General features: G+C 46.4%; 1 protein-coding gene across 1 annotated transcript in view; it reads right to left on the reverse strand.

Moving 5' to 3' along the window:
- Positions 1–15,907, reverse strand: part of LOC308457791 (cadherin-related family member 5-like) — a gene marked incomplete at its 5' end in the record, with an annotated part of 89,134 nt that overhangs the window by 19,930 nt on the left and 53,297 nt on the right. Inside the window, 3 exons of the mRNA XM_080971966.1 lie at positions 57–163; positions 10,956–11,046; positions 12,384–12,554. Of these exons, the coding sequence (XP_080828092.1) occupies positions 57–163; positions 10,956–11,046; positions 12,384–12,554 (369 nt within the window). The remainder of the gene's footprint in view (positions 1–56; positions 164–10,955; positions 11,047–12,383; positions 12,555–15,907) is intronic.

Here is a 15,907-nt window from a genome sequence, read left to right on the forward strand (position 1 = left end):
CGGATGCGAAGAAGCCAAAGGGACCCATGACTTCTCTCTCAGCTGCAGGGGCCTACCATGACACTGAGGCTGTAGACCGGAGTGCGAATCCTGCTCTCCACCGGCCGCAGCATGGTGATGGCGCCCGTGACGTTGTCCATGTGGAAGTAGCCGTGGTCCGTACCTGAAAGGAAGGGGAGGCAGTGTTAAGTTAGGGACCATTGAATCATAAGATACTAGATTTGGAAGCAACCTCCTAAAGCCATGTTGTCGAACCCCGTGCAATACCAGAATCTCAACTGAAGCATCCATGGCAGAGGGCCACCTGATCTCTGTTGCATCCGGGGGAGAAATTCATATTTTTTTGCCGTTTTGGTGAGAAATGACCTAGTTTGAAACCAGAGGCTTTCCCATTAGGAATCTTAGGTGCACAGAAAAGCTCAGGATACACGTTGATCTACCCACACGTAGTGTTATCCTTGCGAAACGTAGAAAAGAACAGGATATATTTATCCAAAAGTCTTCAAACTTACAAACTCCAAACTTAAAAATTAGCTGATGAAGGTGAATACAGGGCCCTGTCCCGGTTTCCAGTCCATAATAGACTTCTGACTTCTGCGCTATGATTGAAACTGACTCTCCATCTGCAAGCTGATAAATTATAAGGATCAACATTATTGTTGAGTGAAAAAGAGAAAATCTTTGTAACGAATTATTGTGTTATAAATATCTCTTTCAGTTTGGGTTTGTAATCTCTGTTAGAGTTTGTAATCTTTATTAGAATACATACTTTTGAATGGATTAGTTGTTGTTACTATTGACTATTGAATTGTGAGTAGGGACCACTCCCACTATTGAAACTTACATTGGCCAGAGTTCTTGGTGTGTTTTTTTCTTGGTATATTTAATAACATTCCAAAACCAGGCGTGTGCCTCCTGGCTGGGGAACCAAGGCTGAGCTTGGCAGTCCCTGCGCAATGTTGCTTAAAAGCTACCTGCAGTTTTACCATTTGCAGTGGTCCCTTGGTTCTCAAACTTAATCCGTTCCGGAAGACCGTTCCAAAACCAAAGCGTTCCAAACCCAAGGCGTGCTTTCCCATAGAAAGTAATGCAAAATGGATTAATCTGTACCAGACTTTTAAAAGCAACCCCTAAAACAGTAATTTAACGTGGATTTTACTATCTAACGAGACCATCGATCCATAAAATGAAGGCAATAAACAATGTACTGCAGTCACACAATCCATCAGGAGCTGAACTGGGTTCCACAGAGTCACAAAAAGAAAACAAAAAAGAGCCGCAAAAACAAAAACGCGAAATAAATAGAAAAAACAGACAGACCTCAGCATAACGCTCAAAATGGAAGTGTGGCACTCAAAACAGAAGCAGAACACTCCAGACGGAGTATGTTCGGCTTCCGAAAAAGTTCACAAACTGGAACACTTACTTCCAGGTTTGCAATGTTTGGGTTCCAAGTTGTTTGAGTACTAAGGCATTTGAGAAACAAGATACCACTGTATTTATGTGTACAATGACAGCAGTGTGGACACTACAGGCCCAGAGATGGAAAGAAGATGACCAGAGATGAAGATGATCCCAAAATGATGAAATTGACCGGGAAAACCAGGAAGAGAAGAACTTTAAGAAGGAATGGGAGAAACTGATAACGTATTTAAGAGAACGCTGTAAACAACCAAAAACTTTGGCAGGATTTGAGTAATGTTTGTAATGTACTAAAAAAATATGTACTTAAAATGGACTGGTTTTTTTAAAAAAGAGAGAAAATAAGGGAAGCAGTTGAGAAAAGACTGATAATGGAAACCATGGAAAGGTGGAAGGGAGTCAAAGTATTCAGGGAATCCTAAATGATGGTGCTGATGTTTAACGTTTGGATTATAGTTGCAGGTAGGTAGCCGTGTTGGTCTGCCGTAGTCGAAACAAAACAAAACAAATAAAATTAAAATTAAAAATTAAAAAATTCCTTCCAGTAGCACATTAGAGACCAGCTAAGTTAGTTAGTGGTACGAGCTTTCGTGTGCATGCAGACTTCTGCAGATTTTAATTTGCAATGTAAAACTTAATAAAAAATAGATTTGACCAAAAAAAAAGGAGAAACGACCTAGTTTGCACTTCAGAAACTGCTACCTTTGAAATTTGTGCATCTCTGAATATTGCAGAGAGAGGTCCCTCAAGATTTTTCTCCCCACCCCCGCCCACTAGGTCCACCTGCCACATAATCCCAGCCCAGCTTAAACTGTTTAATAACCCTCCCAATTGCATCAGGGGGGAGGGATTCGAATCCCCCCCTCCACCACCTCCAACCTCCAGCACCTTCCATCCAATTTGCTCCCTGAACAGCCATTGGGCCAGGCAATTGGATTGCTCAGCCGGCGCTCTGTGGGTGACACAGTTTTGCAGAATCCGACTGCGTGTTGGAGCGGGTGAACCGGCCATTTATTGCTATTCCCCCCCCCCCCCAGGGCGGGTCACAGCAATTAAAGTGCATTATTAGAAACGGTTCGAAACATCTCAAAAACCATGAAAAAATAAAGCGGGCCATAAAAATATATAAATTGACCCGATCTTACTTTCGGTTCCTCACATCTCTGTACTCATTTCTGAAAAAGAGTATGGTGGAATTCTGAGATTCTGCAGGAATCTCAGCTAAAGCATCCATGGCTGGGGTCAGCAAACTTTTTCAGCAGGGGGCCGGTCCACTGTCCCTCAGACCTTGTGGGGGGCCGGACTATAAAAAAATGAATGAATTGCTATGCCCTACAAATAACCCAGAGATGCATTTGAAATAAAAGAACACATTCTACTCAGGTAAAAACATTACCTTCCCGCCGGAGCGGTACCTATTTATCTACTTGCACTTTGATGTGCTTTCGAACTGCTAGGTTGGCAGGAGCAGGGACCGAGCAACGGGAGCTCACTCCGTCAGGGGGATTTGAACCGCCAACCTTCTGATAGGCAAGCCCAAGAGGCTCAGTGGTTTAACCCATGGGGCCACCCGCGTCCCACTGAAGGTAATCGGGCCCTTTCTACGTCCAGCTGTCCTTTGTCAACAACAAATGGTCGCTGATTTTTTTGTTGAATATCTGCTATATGGTAATTGATGGACCTAATAGGCATCTCAAGCCATTTGCCCATGTTGCCATGCAACCAGTCCATGCAGAATGTGGGCACCCTATATATAGAAAGGAGCAAACCAGGGATATTTTAGGGAGCAGGCGAGCAGGCGGGGCCCATGACTTACACAACATCATAGCAGCCTACACAACACAAAACACTGTTGCTGTATGTGGGTTTTATTTTATTAGTTTGTTATTTTATATTTCAGAAATGTACCGTATTTTTTGCTCTATAAGACGCACCAGACCACAAGACGCACCTAGTTTTTGGAGGAGGAAAACAAGAAAAAATATATTCTGAATCTCAGAAGCCAGAACAGCAAGAGGGATCGCTGCGCAGTGAAAGCAGCAATCCCTCTTGCTGTTCTGGCTTCTGGGATAGCTGTGCAGCCTGCATTCGCTGCATAAGACACACACACATTTCCCCTTACTTTTTAGGAGAGAAAAAGTGAGTCTTATAGAGCAAAAAATATAGTACATCCCCTTTAATTTTGGGGGGGGCCCCAAGAGAGTGGGGCCCTAAGCTGGAGCTTGTTTAGCTTATACGTAAATCCGGCACTGTGTCCTTGCAATGCCCCACCAGATGCTTTTTCTGGGAAGCCCCCCTTGCAGGATTCGAACCCAACAGCCCTCTCCCCTCTGAAGTTTCCTGCAACTGGGATTCAGAAGCCTTGCTGCCTTCAACCCCAAAGGAAGAGAATAGCCTCTGTCCTGGCTATTAAGTCATTGCTAGTCCTCTCCTTCTCCATGAATTTGTCTAATCCTGGCCATCCTTAATTCCTGTGGGAGGGAGTTCCACAGGTTAACTTGGTGTGAAGAAGGGTTTTCTTTTATCATGAAAGATCATCTATACATATCTCAACTCTTGATACACACATGTATGCAATTTTGCAAAATAATAATAGCAATTTCTTGCTACTAATCCCTGTATTGTATAAATATAAGTTTGTAGGGAGGTAAAAAGAAATTAAATAAGAACTATGTAACTGTGGGGTATAAAGTAATGGATAGATAAAGTACAGTGAGATTGATTGGAAGTCAGTTTTAAATTTCTTCTCTATAAGTTTTATAATTGTGTTCAGTATCAGAAGTATATATGAGGATAATTATATTAATCTTCTTGTATCTTATAATGTGGTGGTTTGTTTGATTTTTCTGTTACTTGATTGTTTGTTTGTTTGTTTACTTGTATGTATGTCTGTTTTTTCATAAATGTATTTATTTTAGATTAATAAAGATATATTTTAATAATAATAATAATAATAATAATAATAATAATAATAATAATAAAATAGCAATAACCCCCAGCCATATGCCTACTATATGGAAGTTAACCATGGGACAACAAAAATGGATTTTAGGCGCTCTAATGCATCTGAAAAAGCAGAGACATCACCTTGCCAACAAAGGTCCGTATAGTAAAAGCTATGGTTTTCCCAGTAGTGATATACGGAAGTGAGAGCTGGACCATAAAGAAGGCTGATCGCCGAAGAATGGATGCTTTTGAATTGTGGTGCTGGAGGAGAGTCTTGAGAGTCCCATGGACTGCAAGAAGATCCAACCTCTCCATTCTGAAGGAAATCAGCCCTGAGTGCTCACTGGAAGGACAGATCCTGAAGCTGAGGCTCCAAGGCTTTGGCCACCTCCTGAGAAGAGAAGACTCCCTGGAAAAGACCCTGATGTTGGGAAAGATGGAGGGCACAAGGAGAAGGGGATGACAGAGGACGAGATGGTTGGACAGTGTTCTCGAAGCTACGAACACGAGTCTGACCAAACTGCGGGAGGCAGTGGAAGACAGGAGTGCCTGGCGTGCTCTGGTCCAGGGGGTCACGAAGAGTCGGACACAACTAAACAACAACAACAAATGGTAGCTGATATTGATGAACTGGAAGAATGAAGACACGATCTCCTTCAATCAGTAGATTGATAATAAGATAGCACTTGCAACCTACGAAGGGACTGCTTATGGATGTAGACTCTCCTTGGATAAATACAACAATATTTGGAATAAATTTATGCAAAACATAGCGGTCTATTAATATTTACATCTGTATTAGGATAAGAATATCAAATTTCTAAAAGAATGTATGGGTTAGGCTATTTTTGTATATATTCATGTAATATTTTTCCCCATTACACAGTTGTGTGTCCCCCCGTTTTTTTTGCATCACTTTATTGCTTTATAATTGAGTGTTTTTCAGTAAAAAAGCAATTTAATTTTTTTTAAAAAAAATAAAAAATCATGAAAGTTCATCTCAACTTCTGATAAATACAAGTATGCAATTTTGCACACACACAAACACACAATTTCTCAATGTTATGCACCTACGTTTGTTATTTTCACCAATATATGCACATCAGAGGAGTTTTACTTCACTGCCAGATATCCTGGCAATAATCTTGAACATGTGATCCCACATGCAGGTAATCTAAGCAGCGCTGAAAGGAACATGCCCTTCCTTCCTCGATTTGCTGGAGGGAGCAGATTCAGCAGTGTGCTTTGGCTGAGAGAACCCTGGTTTTGCCATTTGCCGTATTTTTCGCTCCATAAGACGCACCTGACCATAAGACGCACCTAGTTTTTAGAGGAGGAAAAGGGGAAAGCCCCGTTTTTTTGAGGCTCAGCTCAAAGTTGTTGAGCTTACTTTGCAAAGGGAAAAAATCCTGTTTTTATGGAGTTCAACTCACAGTTCTGCACCTTCTTTAGGAAAGGAAAGGGAGCCATTTCTACAGTTTCCAGACAGATAATCTAATCAGCCAGACCCATGTCGCTGGGGAAACAAGCAGCCTCCGTCTGCAGAACATTCAACAATAGAGGCCTGGGCAAGGGGCTGGAAAGGGAGCCAGCGATCGACCACACATTCGCTCCATAAGATACACAGACATTTCCCCTTACTTTTTAGAAGGAAAAAAGTGTGTCTTATGGAGCGAAAAATACGGTATTTCTTAAAATTTATACACTGCTGGGCTGTTAAAGCCAGGAACCTCTAAGCGGCTCACAAAAGATAAAACAGCGAAATCGAGGAAAATTCACAACCAGGCATGTGAAAGATTAAAACACAAAGTAAGAGAATGGCAAATCAAACTTTGTGAATACATAGATTTGGCAAGGTTAACGGCAGTCTTAAGAGGACAATCAGATCAATAATTAATAAAAGAATGGGACTGTGTTAAAGAGTATATGGGGGGAAAAACATTGTTCTGGAATAAACATATCAGTCTGCAACGAATGAAGTTTGCAAGGTCAAGGGAATGAAGAAATAGTTATAAAAGGTACAAAGCTAGAAATAACATATATATGCATGCATATATATATATTTATATATAAACCATTCAAACCTAGACAGCATCTTAAAAAGCAGAGACATCACCTTGCCAACAAAGGCCCATATAGTTAAAACTACGGTTTTCCCAGTAGTAGTGTATGGAAGTGAGAGCTGGACCATAAAGGAGGCTGATTGCCGAAGAATTGATGCTTTTGAATTCTGGTGCTGGAGGAGACTCTTGAGAGTCCCATGGACTGCAAGAAGATCAAATGTATCCATTCTGAAGGAAATCAGCCCTGAGTGCTCACTGGAAGGACAGATCCTGAAGCTGAGGCTCCAATACTTTGGCCACCTCATGAGAAGAGAAGACTCCCTGGAAAAGACCCTGATGTTGGGAAAGATGGAGGGCACAAGGAGAAGGGGACGACAGAGGACGAGATGGTTGGACAGTGTTCTTGAAGAGACCAGCATGAGTCTGACCAAACTGCGGGAGGCAGTGGAAGACAGCAGTGCCTGGCGTGCTCTGGTCCAGGGGGTCACAAAGAGTCGGACAGGACGAAACGACTAAACAACAACAACAAACAACCATTACGATAAAATGAAAAGTTGAAGGCTCCAAAGAATGGAAGGGAGTCAAAGTGTATGTATGTTTGTTTACGTTTTTGTGGTTGTTGTTCTTTTTTTCTTTCTTTGGTTTTTTGACGAATGTATTCTTTTGTTTTATATTTTATGTTGTAATTCTGCATTGAAAATAACGTTTAAAAAGGAGAAGCAGGACTAAGACGTGGAGATATGCTCCAGAGATCCAGACCGTGGGGAGCCTCAAGAAATGAATAAATACAATTTGGACTATAATTTGATCTTTTTAATTTTATTTTATTTTGTTTTATTTATTTATTTTTAATTGAAGTATTATGATTGGATGTTTAATTGGATTTTTTTTAAATTGGAAAATCAATATAAATGATTTTAAAAAGAATAAGAAAATAAAGTTTAAAAAATAATAATAAAATAAATAAAACCCTGAAACAAGTTGAAATTTGACTCGACTTTCTAAGACATGCTTGTCTAAAGAAGAATGGTCACAGGCAAGAAGAGCGCAGTGAAGGCGCCTGCTCAGTATCAATTGGCGGGGAGTTCCGAAGGGTAGACAGGCGCTGCCTCACGAAACAACCAATTTTTTATCAACGGATAGTGGGAATTGCATGGCACCTGTGGCCGTGCCAGTTCATAGCTGTCAGCTTACAGGTTTGAAAATAAGGGACCAGCAGCCTTAAAAATAAGGGATCAGCAGCCAAAATAATGGATTTTGCTTAGCTTATGCACGTCGGGGCTGCCGTAGTCCTGGCGCAAGGAGTTCCATCGGCCCTTCCCTGCCCGAGAGAGAGGGAGGGAGGAAGAGAGACTCTCACCCACGCCGCCCGCGAGCCCGGCATGAGGTGGTTGCGGCGCCACGGCAGCCGTAGAAGCGCCGCCTTTCTGTGTCCCTCCCCATCCCCTCCTCTTCCTCCTCCCTCAGGCCGCCTCCTCAGCTGCCGCTGCCGCCTCCAGCTTCCCCTGGCAGCGTGGCAGAAGTCTCGCAAGAGAGGAGCTGCCTGCCCGCCCACTGCCACCCGTCTCCTCACGACGCACCCCTGAGGGGGAAAAGGGAGAGATGGAGACGCGGCAGCTTGTGCGCTCTCTCTCTCTTGTGCGGTGGAGGACCCCGAGTCGCTGCTTCCCTCCCGAGCCGGGCGAGCATGAAACCCGGGAAATTTAAGGGACATCATCAATCCGGGACAGGAGCAGGACATGGCGCTGCGATAAGGGAGTTTCCCACCAAATAAGGGACGGTTGACAGCTATGTGCCAGTTCTGCCAAGCGAAGGGGTTGAGGGGGTGCAGGGGGGTGGTCAGGTGATCTCATTGCCCCAATTTGTTACGGGCTTTGCATTTAAACCACAACACCTTTGACTTGGCTGGAAGCTCAACTGGCTCCCCTCCCCGTCCTTCTGCGGGCAGATGAAGGTTTTTCTTGTTCCAACAGCCTTTAGGAAACTGACTGCTTTAAGCTAAAGGGCTTTTTACTGCCCTGTTTGTTTTAAACAGATACACAGTGGTCCCTCGGTTTTCGAACATAATCCGTTCCGGAAGACGGTTTGAGTTCCGAAACATTTGAAACCCGAGGCACAAAGGGCGGTCTGCAAATTTAATAGAGAAAATTGAGAAAAACAACATACGCACTCAGCGGAAGCCATCTGACTTCCGAGGCGTGTTCAAAAATGGAAGCATTTACTTCTGGGTTTATGGGACGCGGGTGGCGCTGTGGTCTAAACCACTGAGCCTCTTGGGCTTGTGGATCAGAAGGTTGGCAGTTCGAATCCCTGAGACGGGGTGAGCTCCCGTTGCTCGGTCCCTGCTCCTGCCAACCTAGCAATTCAAAAGCACGTCAAAGTGCAAGTAGATAAATAGGTACCACTCCGGTGGGAAGGTAAACAGTGTTTCCAAGCGCTGCTCTGGTTCACCAGAAGAGGCTTAGTCCTGCTGGCCACATGACCTGGAAGCTGTACGCCGGCTCCCTCAGCCAGTAAAGCGAGATGAGCGCCACAACCCCAGAGTCGGCCACAAATGGACCTAATGGTCAGGGGTCCCTTTACCTTTACTTCCGGGTTTACGGCGTTCGAAAACTGAAATGTGCGTCAATGGGGACGTTTGTCAATTGCTGTACCTGTGTGTGTGTGTGTGTGTGTGTGTGTGTGTGTGTGTTCTCTCTCTCTCTCTCTCTCTCTCTCTCTCACACACACACACACACACACACACACACACACAATTTTAATACTACCAATGTTTCGCTGCCTTTTTAATGATTTTTTTTCTATGTTTTTAGCAATTGTTTTTATCCGTAAGCTGCCTTGAGTCCCGTCAGGGCAAAAGGCAGAGCATAAAAAAACAAACCAAAAAACAAATGCAACAAGATTTTTTTTTCCTATCCCTTAATAATTTTTATAATTTTTATTAAGAATAAGTTGTTTTGCAACAACTTTTTTTTTAAGGCAACCAGTTCAGACCTGTGAGCACAGGAGTTGCATGTTGACGGGGCTCACAATGTCACCTGAACGTGCCCATTCAGACAACACCCCCCCCCCATCGCCCAATGCTCCCTTGGGGGAAGCTCACCTCCTGATCGGAAGCCTCTCAGAAAAGGCATCTGTCCTGGCTGCTTCGGCTGAGATTCCTGCATGGTGCGGGGTTAGACTAGATGGCTCTCCGGGTCCCTTCCAACTCTATGATGCCCTGATTCTAGAACCTGCTGGGCCATGGGAAGAAAAACAGGGTCTGGGCTCGATGAACCCTCTTATACCTTATCCAGGAGCCAGCCTTCTGTCCCCTGACTGCCCTGTCGCCAGGGACCCCCATGTGAGGGGAATCAGAGCTTACAGGGTTAAATAGCTCAGAGTCCAGCATCCTGCCTACTGAGGGGGGGGGTTCCCCACATCCGGGAACTGTTCTTTGTTCTGTCTGCTTTCGTTTTCTGACCAAGACGAAGGGAGCCGCAATGTCTGCCGCTCCCGAACATGTTGATTCATGTTGATTTATTGCCACTGTAAATAAAGCTTCTTAGATTAGAAAAGCAATAACAAACCTAGACTGAAATATCAACAATCTCAGATATGCAAATGGCACAACCTTGATGGCAGAAAGTGAGGAGCAATTACAGAACCTTTTAATGAGGGTGAAAGAGGAGAGCGCAAAATATGGTCTGAAGCTCAACATCAAAAAAAAAACGAAGATCATGTCCACTGGTCCCATCACATCCTGGCAAATAGAAGGGGAAGAAATGGAGGCAGTGAGAGATTTTACTTTCTTGGACTCCATGATCACTGCAGATGGGGACAGCAGCCATGAAATTAAAAGACGCCTGCTTCTTGAGAGAAAAGCAATGACAAACCTAGACAGCATCTTAAAAAGCAGAGACATCACCTTGCCAGCAAAGGTCCGTATAGTTAAAGCTATGGTTTTCCCAGTAGTGATGTATGGAAGTGAGAGCTGGACCATAAAGAAGGCTGATCGCCGAAGAATGGATGCTTTTGAATTATGGTGTTGGAGGAGACTCTTGAGAGTCCCATGGACTGCAAGAAGATCAAACCTCGCCATTTTGAAGGAAATCAGCCCTGAGTGCTCACTGGAAGGACAGATCCTGAAGCTGAGGCTCCAATACTTCAGCCACCTCATGAGAAGAGAAGACTCCCTGGAAAAGACCCTGGTGTTGGGAAAGATGGAGGGCACAAGGAGAAGGGGACGACAGAGGACGAGATGGTTGGACAGTGTTCTCGAAGCTACCAGCATGAGTTTGACCAAACTGCAGGAGGCAGTGGAAGACAGGAGTGCCTGGCGTGCTCTGGTCCAGGGGGTCACAAAGAGTCGGACACGACTAAACGACTAAACAACAACAAAGATTAGAAGAAGCCGCGTACGGACTCTGTTTTCTGCACGCTGACACACAGTAGCAAACACTGTGCTCTACTCTGCTATGGTCCAGAGAAGCCGTGAGGCACCACGGAAGTGTACCGGACCCCATTTACTCCACACCCCCGTACCTGAGAGAATAGAATAGGTGATGGCAGCCTTCAGGTCGCGGTCTCCGTCCTCAGCGTGGATGGGACCAGGCAGGAACTGGAGGGGTTCTGTCTGCAAGAGATAAACAACCTTCAGGAAAAGCAGGCAGAGAAATATGCATGGGCAGGGGAGCGAGTTTGAGTTTCTGCCCTGCACATTGTTGCAGGAATTTATGTATTGGGGGGGGGGTTGCCCCTCCAGCAGATATCATGCACATGCAGCCCACTACCAAAACTAGCACAATCACTTTTGTAACTTTTGTGATTTGTCCCCACAAAACACTTCATCATAGTTTCTTCCTGTCTATTCAAAAGGCCTCTGCTGCACAATACCAAATGTAAGAATTCACTGATAAATGTACCTATGTACTGGCTCACTGGGAAAACTCACTGGTATTCCTATAGACATGTGAGCTCAGCTGCTCAGCAGCCCCTCTGCCTGAGTGATCATCCCTGGCATCCTGATACCTGAGTGCCAGACAGGTAGCCATTCCAGAAATAACAAACCCAGATGAAGACAAGAGGGTGTGATGAACTTGGCTGGGAAACAGGGAAATGTAAATGTCTCTTTTGTTACACTTGATGGGTGTTTGGTGGAGGGCAAGGGGAACCATGGGGCAGGGTCCAGGATGCTCAGATTACTGCCACCAGACCTCCCCTTTCATGATGTAACTGTGATGTAGTTTGGGGGGGTGTAACGCGGGTGGCATTGTGGGTTAAACAACAGAGCTTAGGGCTTGCCGATCAGAAGGTTGGTGGTTCGAATCCCCGCGACGGGGTGAGCTCCCGTTGCTCGGTCCCTGCTCCTACCAACCTAGCAGTTCGAAAGCACATCTGTCAGGGGTTCAGGAGCAGAGGCAAGGGCAAGGGAGGAAACAGAGAGCGAGGGGGAGGAGGCAGAAGAAAAGATGAGTGATGACGACGACCCGAGATCTCCGAGTCAAAGTGCAAGTAGATAAATAAGTACTGCTCTGGCGGGAAGGTAAACGGCGTTTCCGTGCACTGCTCTGGTTTCGCCAGAAGTGGCTTAGTCATGCTGGCCACATGACCCGGAAGCTGTACGCCGGCTCCCTCGGCCAATAAAGCGAGATGAACGCTGCAACCCCGAGTCGGTCACGACTGGACCTAATGGTCAGGGGTCCCTTTACCTTTTTTAACATGGGGATTAGCAGCTAATAAACGTTTGGGGGCTCTTTTGTTCGGGGCTTCCATCTTGTTCCACCTTGAGGAAGGTGGGAGTCCTGTCGTGACAGTCTTCAATAAAGACCAAGCCTACTGGCTGCTGTTTTGCTCTGGTATTCCTGGCTGGTGTCCTTGTTTTTTGTCCAAGGGAGCCCTCAGATTTCTCCATTAACATCACATTTTTAACAGCAGGCACCACATTGTTCAACACCAGACACCCCTGCTCACCTTGACCTCCCCTTCCGTGATGTTGGCGGTGTAGATGGGGCTGACGCAAACGCCAACCCCGTCGTGCGACAGGAAGTTGCACGGCAGGAACTGGGGGTACTGGTCGTCTCCGTCCATCACGTTGACGTGGATCCTGGCTGAGGAATTGTACCTTTCCTTCGTGTTCATTTCCTGGGGCAGAGAAAGCTCAGGTTAAACGCCCCAGTGTAAGAATATAAGAAGAGTGTGCTGGATCAGGCCAGTGACCCATTCAGTCCAGCATCCTGTTCTCACAGGGGCCAACCAGCTGTCTCAACAGGAAACCCTCCAGCAGGATCTGAACACAAGACCCCTCTTCCCACCCTGTGGCTTCCAGGTTCTGGTGGAAGCAAAGCAGGAGCTATTGTGGTTGGTAGTCACAGATGACCCTCTCCTTCTCCATGAATTTGTCTAATCCTCTTTTAAAGCAATCTAATAATAATAATAATAATAATAATAATAATAATAATAATAATAATTTATTTGTACCCCGCCCATCTGGCTGGCTTTCCCCATAGAATTGGGGACACCTGGCTTACTAGCAGTACATGGGTAAAGGGATCTAGGGGTCTTAGTGGATCTCAAGCTTGACATGAGTCAACAGTGTGATGCAGCAGCAAAAAAGGCCAATGCTATTCTAGGCTGCATCAACAGAAGTTTAGTGTCCGGATCAAGGGAAGTCATAGTCCCGCTCTATTCTGTCTTGGTCAGACCACACCTGGAATACTATGTCTAATTCTGAGAACCACAATTTAGGAATGATGTTGACAAGCTGGAATGTGTACAGAGGAGGGCAGCCAAGATGATCAAGGGTCTGGAAACTAAGCCTGATGAGGAACAGTTGAAGGAGCTGGGTACATTTAAGCCTGGAAAAGAAGAGACTGAGAGGAGATATAAGAGCTATTTTCCAATATCTTAAGGGCAGTCACGTGGAAAAAGAAAATCTCTAAGTTCCGGAGGCTCGGACTCGAACCCATTATGATTTGTTATTTACAGTGGACGCTCAGGTTGCGAACGTGATCTGTGCGGTATGCACATTCGCAACCTGCAGCGGCATGTCTGCGCACGAGCGGGTTGCAATTTAGCGCTTCTGCACATGCACAATCACCAAAACCCGGAAGTAACCCGTTCTGGTACTTCCGGGTTTCAGCGGTCCGTAACCCAAAAAAAACGAAACCTGAAGCGTCTGTAACCCGAGGTATGACTGTACAGTGGTACCTCGGGTTACATATGCTTCAGGTTACATACACTTCAGGTTACAGACTCCGCTAACCCAGAAATAGTACCTCAGGTTAAGAACTTTGCTTCAGGATGAGAACAGAAATTGTGCACCGCTGGCGCGGCAGCAGTGGGAGGCCTCATTAGCTAAAGTGGTGCTTCAAGTTAAGAACAGTTTCAGGTTAAGAACTGACCTCCAGAACGAATTAAGTACTTAACCCGAGGTACCACTGTATTTAAAAAAGCTACTCTGGTAAAGCAAAATGGGAGCAAAAGAAAGCAGGATGCAATTTTTGTAAACAGCTCTGAGGTCTTCTGACCATGCAGTGGTAGGACTCGAACCTGTGGCTTTGGGGAGAATCAGGAAAAACTTTCTGACGGTAAGAGCTGTTTGACAGTGGGAACGGTCTCCCTTGGGAGGTGGTGGACTCTCCTTCCTTGAAGGTTTTTAAACAGACGTTGGATGGCCATCTGTCCTGGATGCTTTAGCTGAGATTCCTGCATTGTAAGGAGGTGGACTAGATGACTCTTGGGGTCCCTTCCAACTGATTCTACAAAATCAGAACGAATGCTCATTGAACAGCAAAGCAGCTTCCTGCAAACGAATCGCGGCAAATGCTCTCCGAACACGTCACACGGAAGCCCCGGCGTTGAGCCGCAGAGCCCATAACACACCTGCGGGCACGTGCCGTGGGTTGGCTGCCCCAGGGCACACCTGAAGGGCACCCGGCTCAGAAGCAAACCAGCAAGAAGGGCAAGGAGGAAGAGGCGGGAGTGGGAGCAGGACAGACCTCGTGCAAGGGACAGTGGCGCTGGGCACCTTGCCACCTGGAGAGCAGCCCAAATCTGCCTTGTGGGGCAGGTTTGGGCGATGCAGAAGGGCTGGCACGAAACCAGGGGGCATGTGCCGTTTGGGCAAATTGGGGGTGAGCCGTACAGATGGCGGGGGGCTCCTCTTGGCATTCCTGGGGCCACGAGGGGATGGGGGCCAGCTATGGATGTAGCGAATTGCCGCTTGACGTTAGCCCTCTTAGGGAAATTAAAAGAAGGGGAGAGAGATTTAAGCCATTAGCCCTGAAGGGGGGGAGCTGACAGGATCACGTCACCCCCAATTAGCCAGCTTAGGGAGGCCCAGGCGGCTGTTAATGAGCCGGCGAGCGGCGGGGAGGGGGGGGTGCCTGAAAATAGCTGCCCACAAGGAAAAGCCTCCTGGTCTCTCCGAAAAGCCTCGCTCTCTGCCGTCTCTTTGGTTTCAGCGGCGATTCCCACAGTTGGACGCGAGAACCGTCTGACAGTCTGCCCCAACCTGGTGCCCGCCAGACGTTTCGGCTGACGTCTCTGCCCAGGACAGCACGTGCGTCTCGAGGGCGCCGTCTTGGTGAAGGCTGCCCTGGTCACCCCGTGGTTGCCTGGCTGGCAGCGGACCAAAGGAAGTCTCCTTCGTCGTGGAGCGCAGACTGTGGAACTCACTGCCACAGGAATGGCATTAAAAGAGGACTGGGTGAGGGAAAGCTCACAATGGCTGTGCTCTCATTCCTGCATTGCACGGGGTTGGGCTGGATGACCTTCAGGGGTCCCAACTCGACAATTCCACAATCCCTCTGCAGTTCGAGGTTGCAATGCTTCTGAATACCAATTGCTGGAAACCACACGAAGGGAGAGGGCTATTGCGGCCGGATCCTGTTTGCGAGTTTCCCATAGGCGTCTGATTTGTGTGGGTTGCTCTTCCGGCTTTTGCTTCCGACTGGATGGGCTGTGGCCTGATCCAGAAGGCTTGTCTTGGAGTCATCGAATTAGAGAGTTCAAAGGGACCCTCAGGGGTCATCTATTCCAACCCCCTGCAATGCAGGAATCTCAGCTCAAGCATCCAGGACAGGTGGCCACCCGACCTCTGCTTAAAAACCTCCACTGCCAAACATCTCTTACCATCAGCAATGTCCAGGCAACACGATGACCATGTACATACGCAATAGACAATCTTTATAGAATTCCTTCAAACCATAACAAGGACAAAATGAAATCTTTAGTCTCAAAGTCTCTGGAAATCTTTAAATGAAGCGAGGTCCCAGATTTGTGGGACACGGGTGGCACTGTGGGTTAAACCACAGAGTCTAGGGCTTGCCCATCAGAAGGTTGGCGGTTCGAATCCCCGCAACGGGGTGAGCTCCCGTTGCTCGGTCCCTGCTCCTGCCAACCTAGCAGTTCGAAAGCACCTCAAAGTGCAAGTAGATAAATAGGTACCGTTCTGGCGGGAAGGTAAACGGCATTTCCGTGCGCTGCTCTGGTTC

The sequence above is a fragment of the Podarcis pityusensis genome (genome assembly GCF_964106645.2).
Source record: "Podarcis pityusensis genome assembly, chromosome: 10".
NCBI lineage: Eukaryota > Metazoa > Chordata > Lepidosauria > Squamata > Lacertidae > Podarcis > Podarcis pityusensis.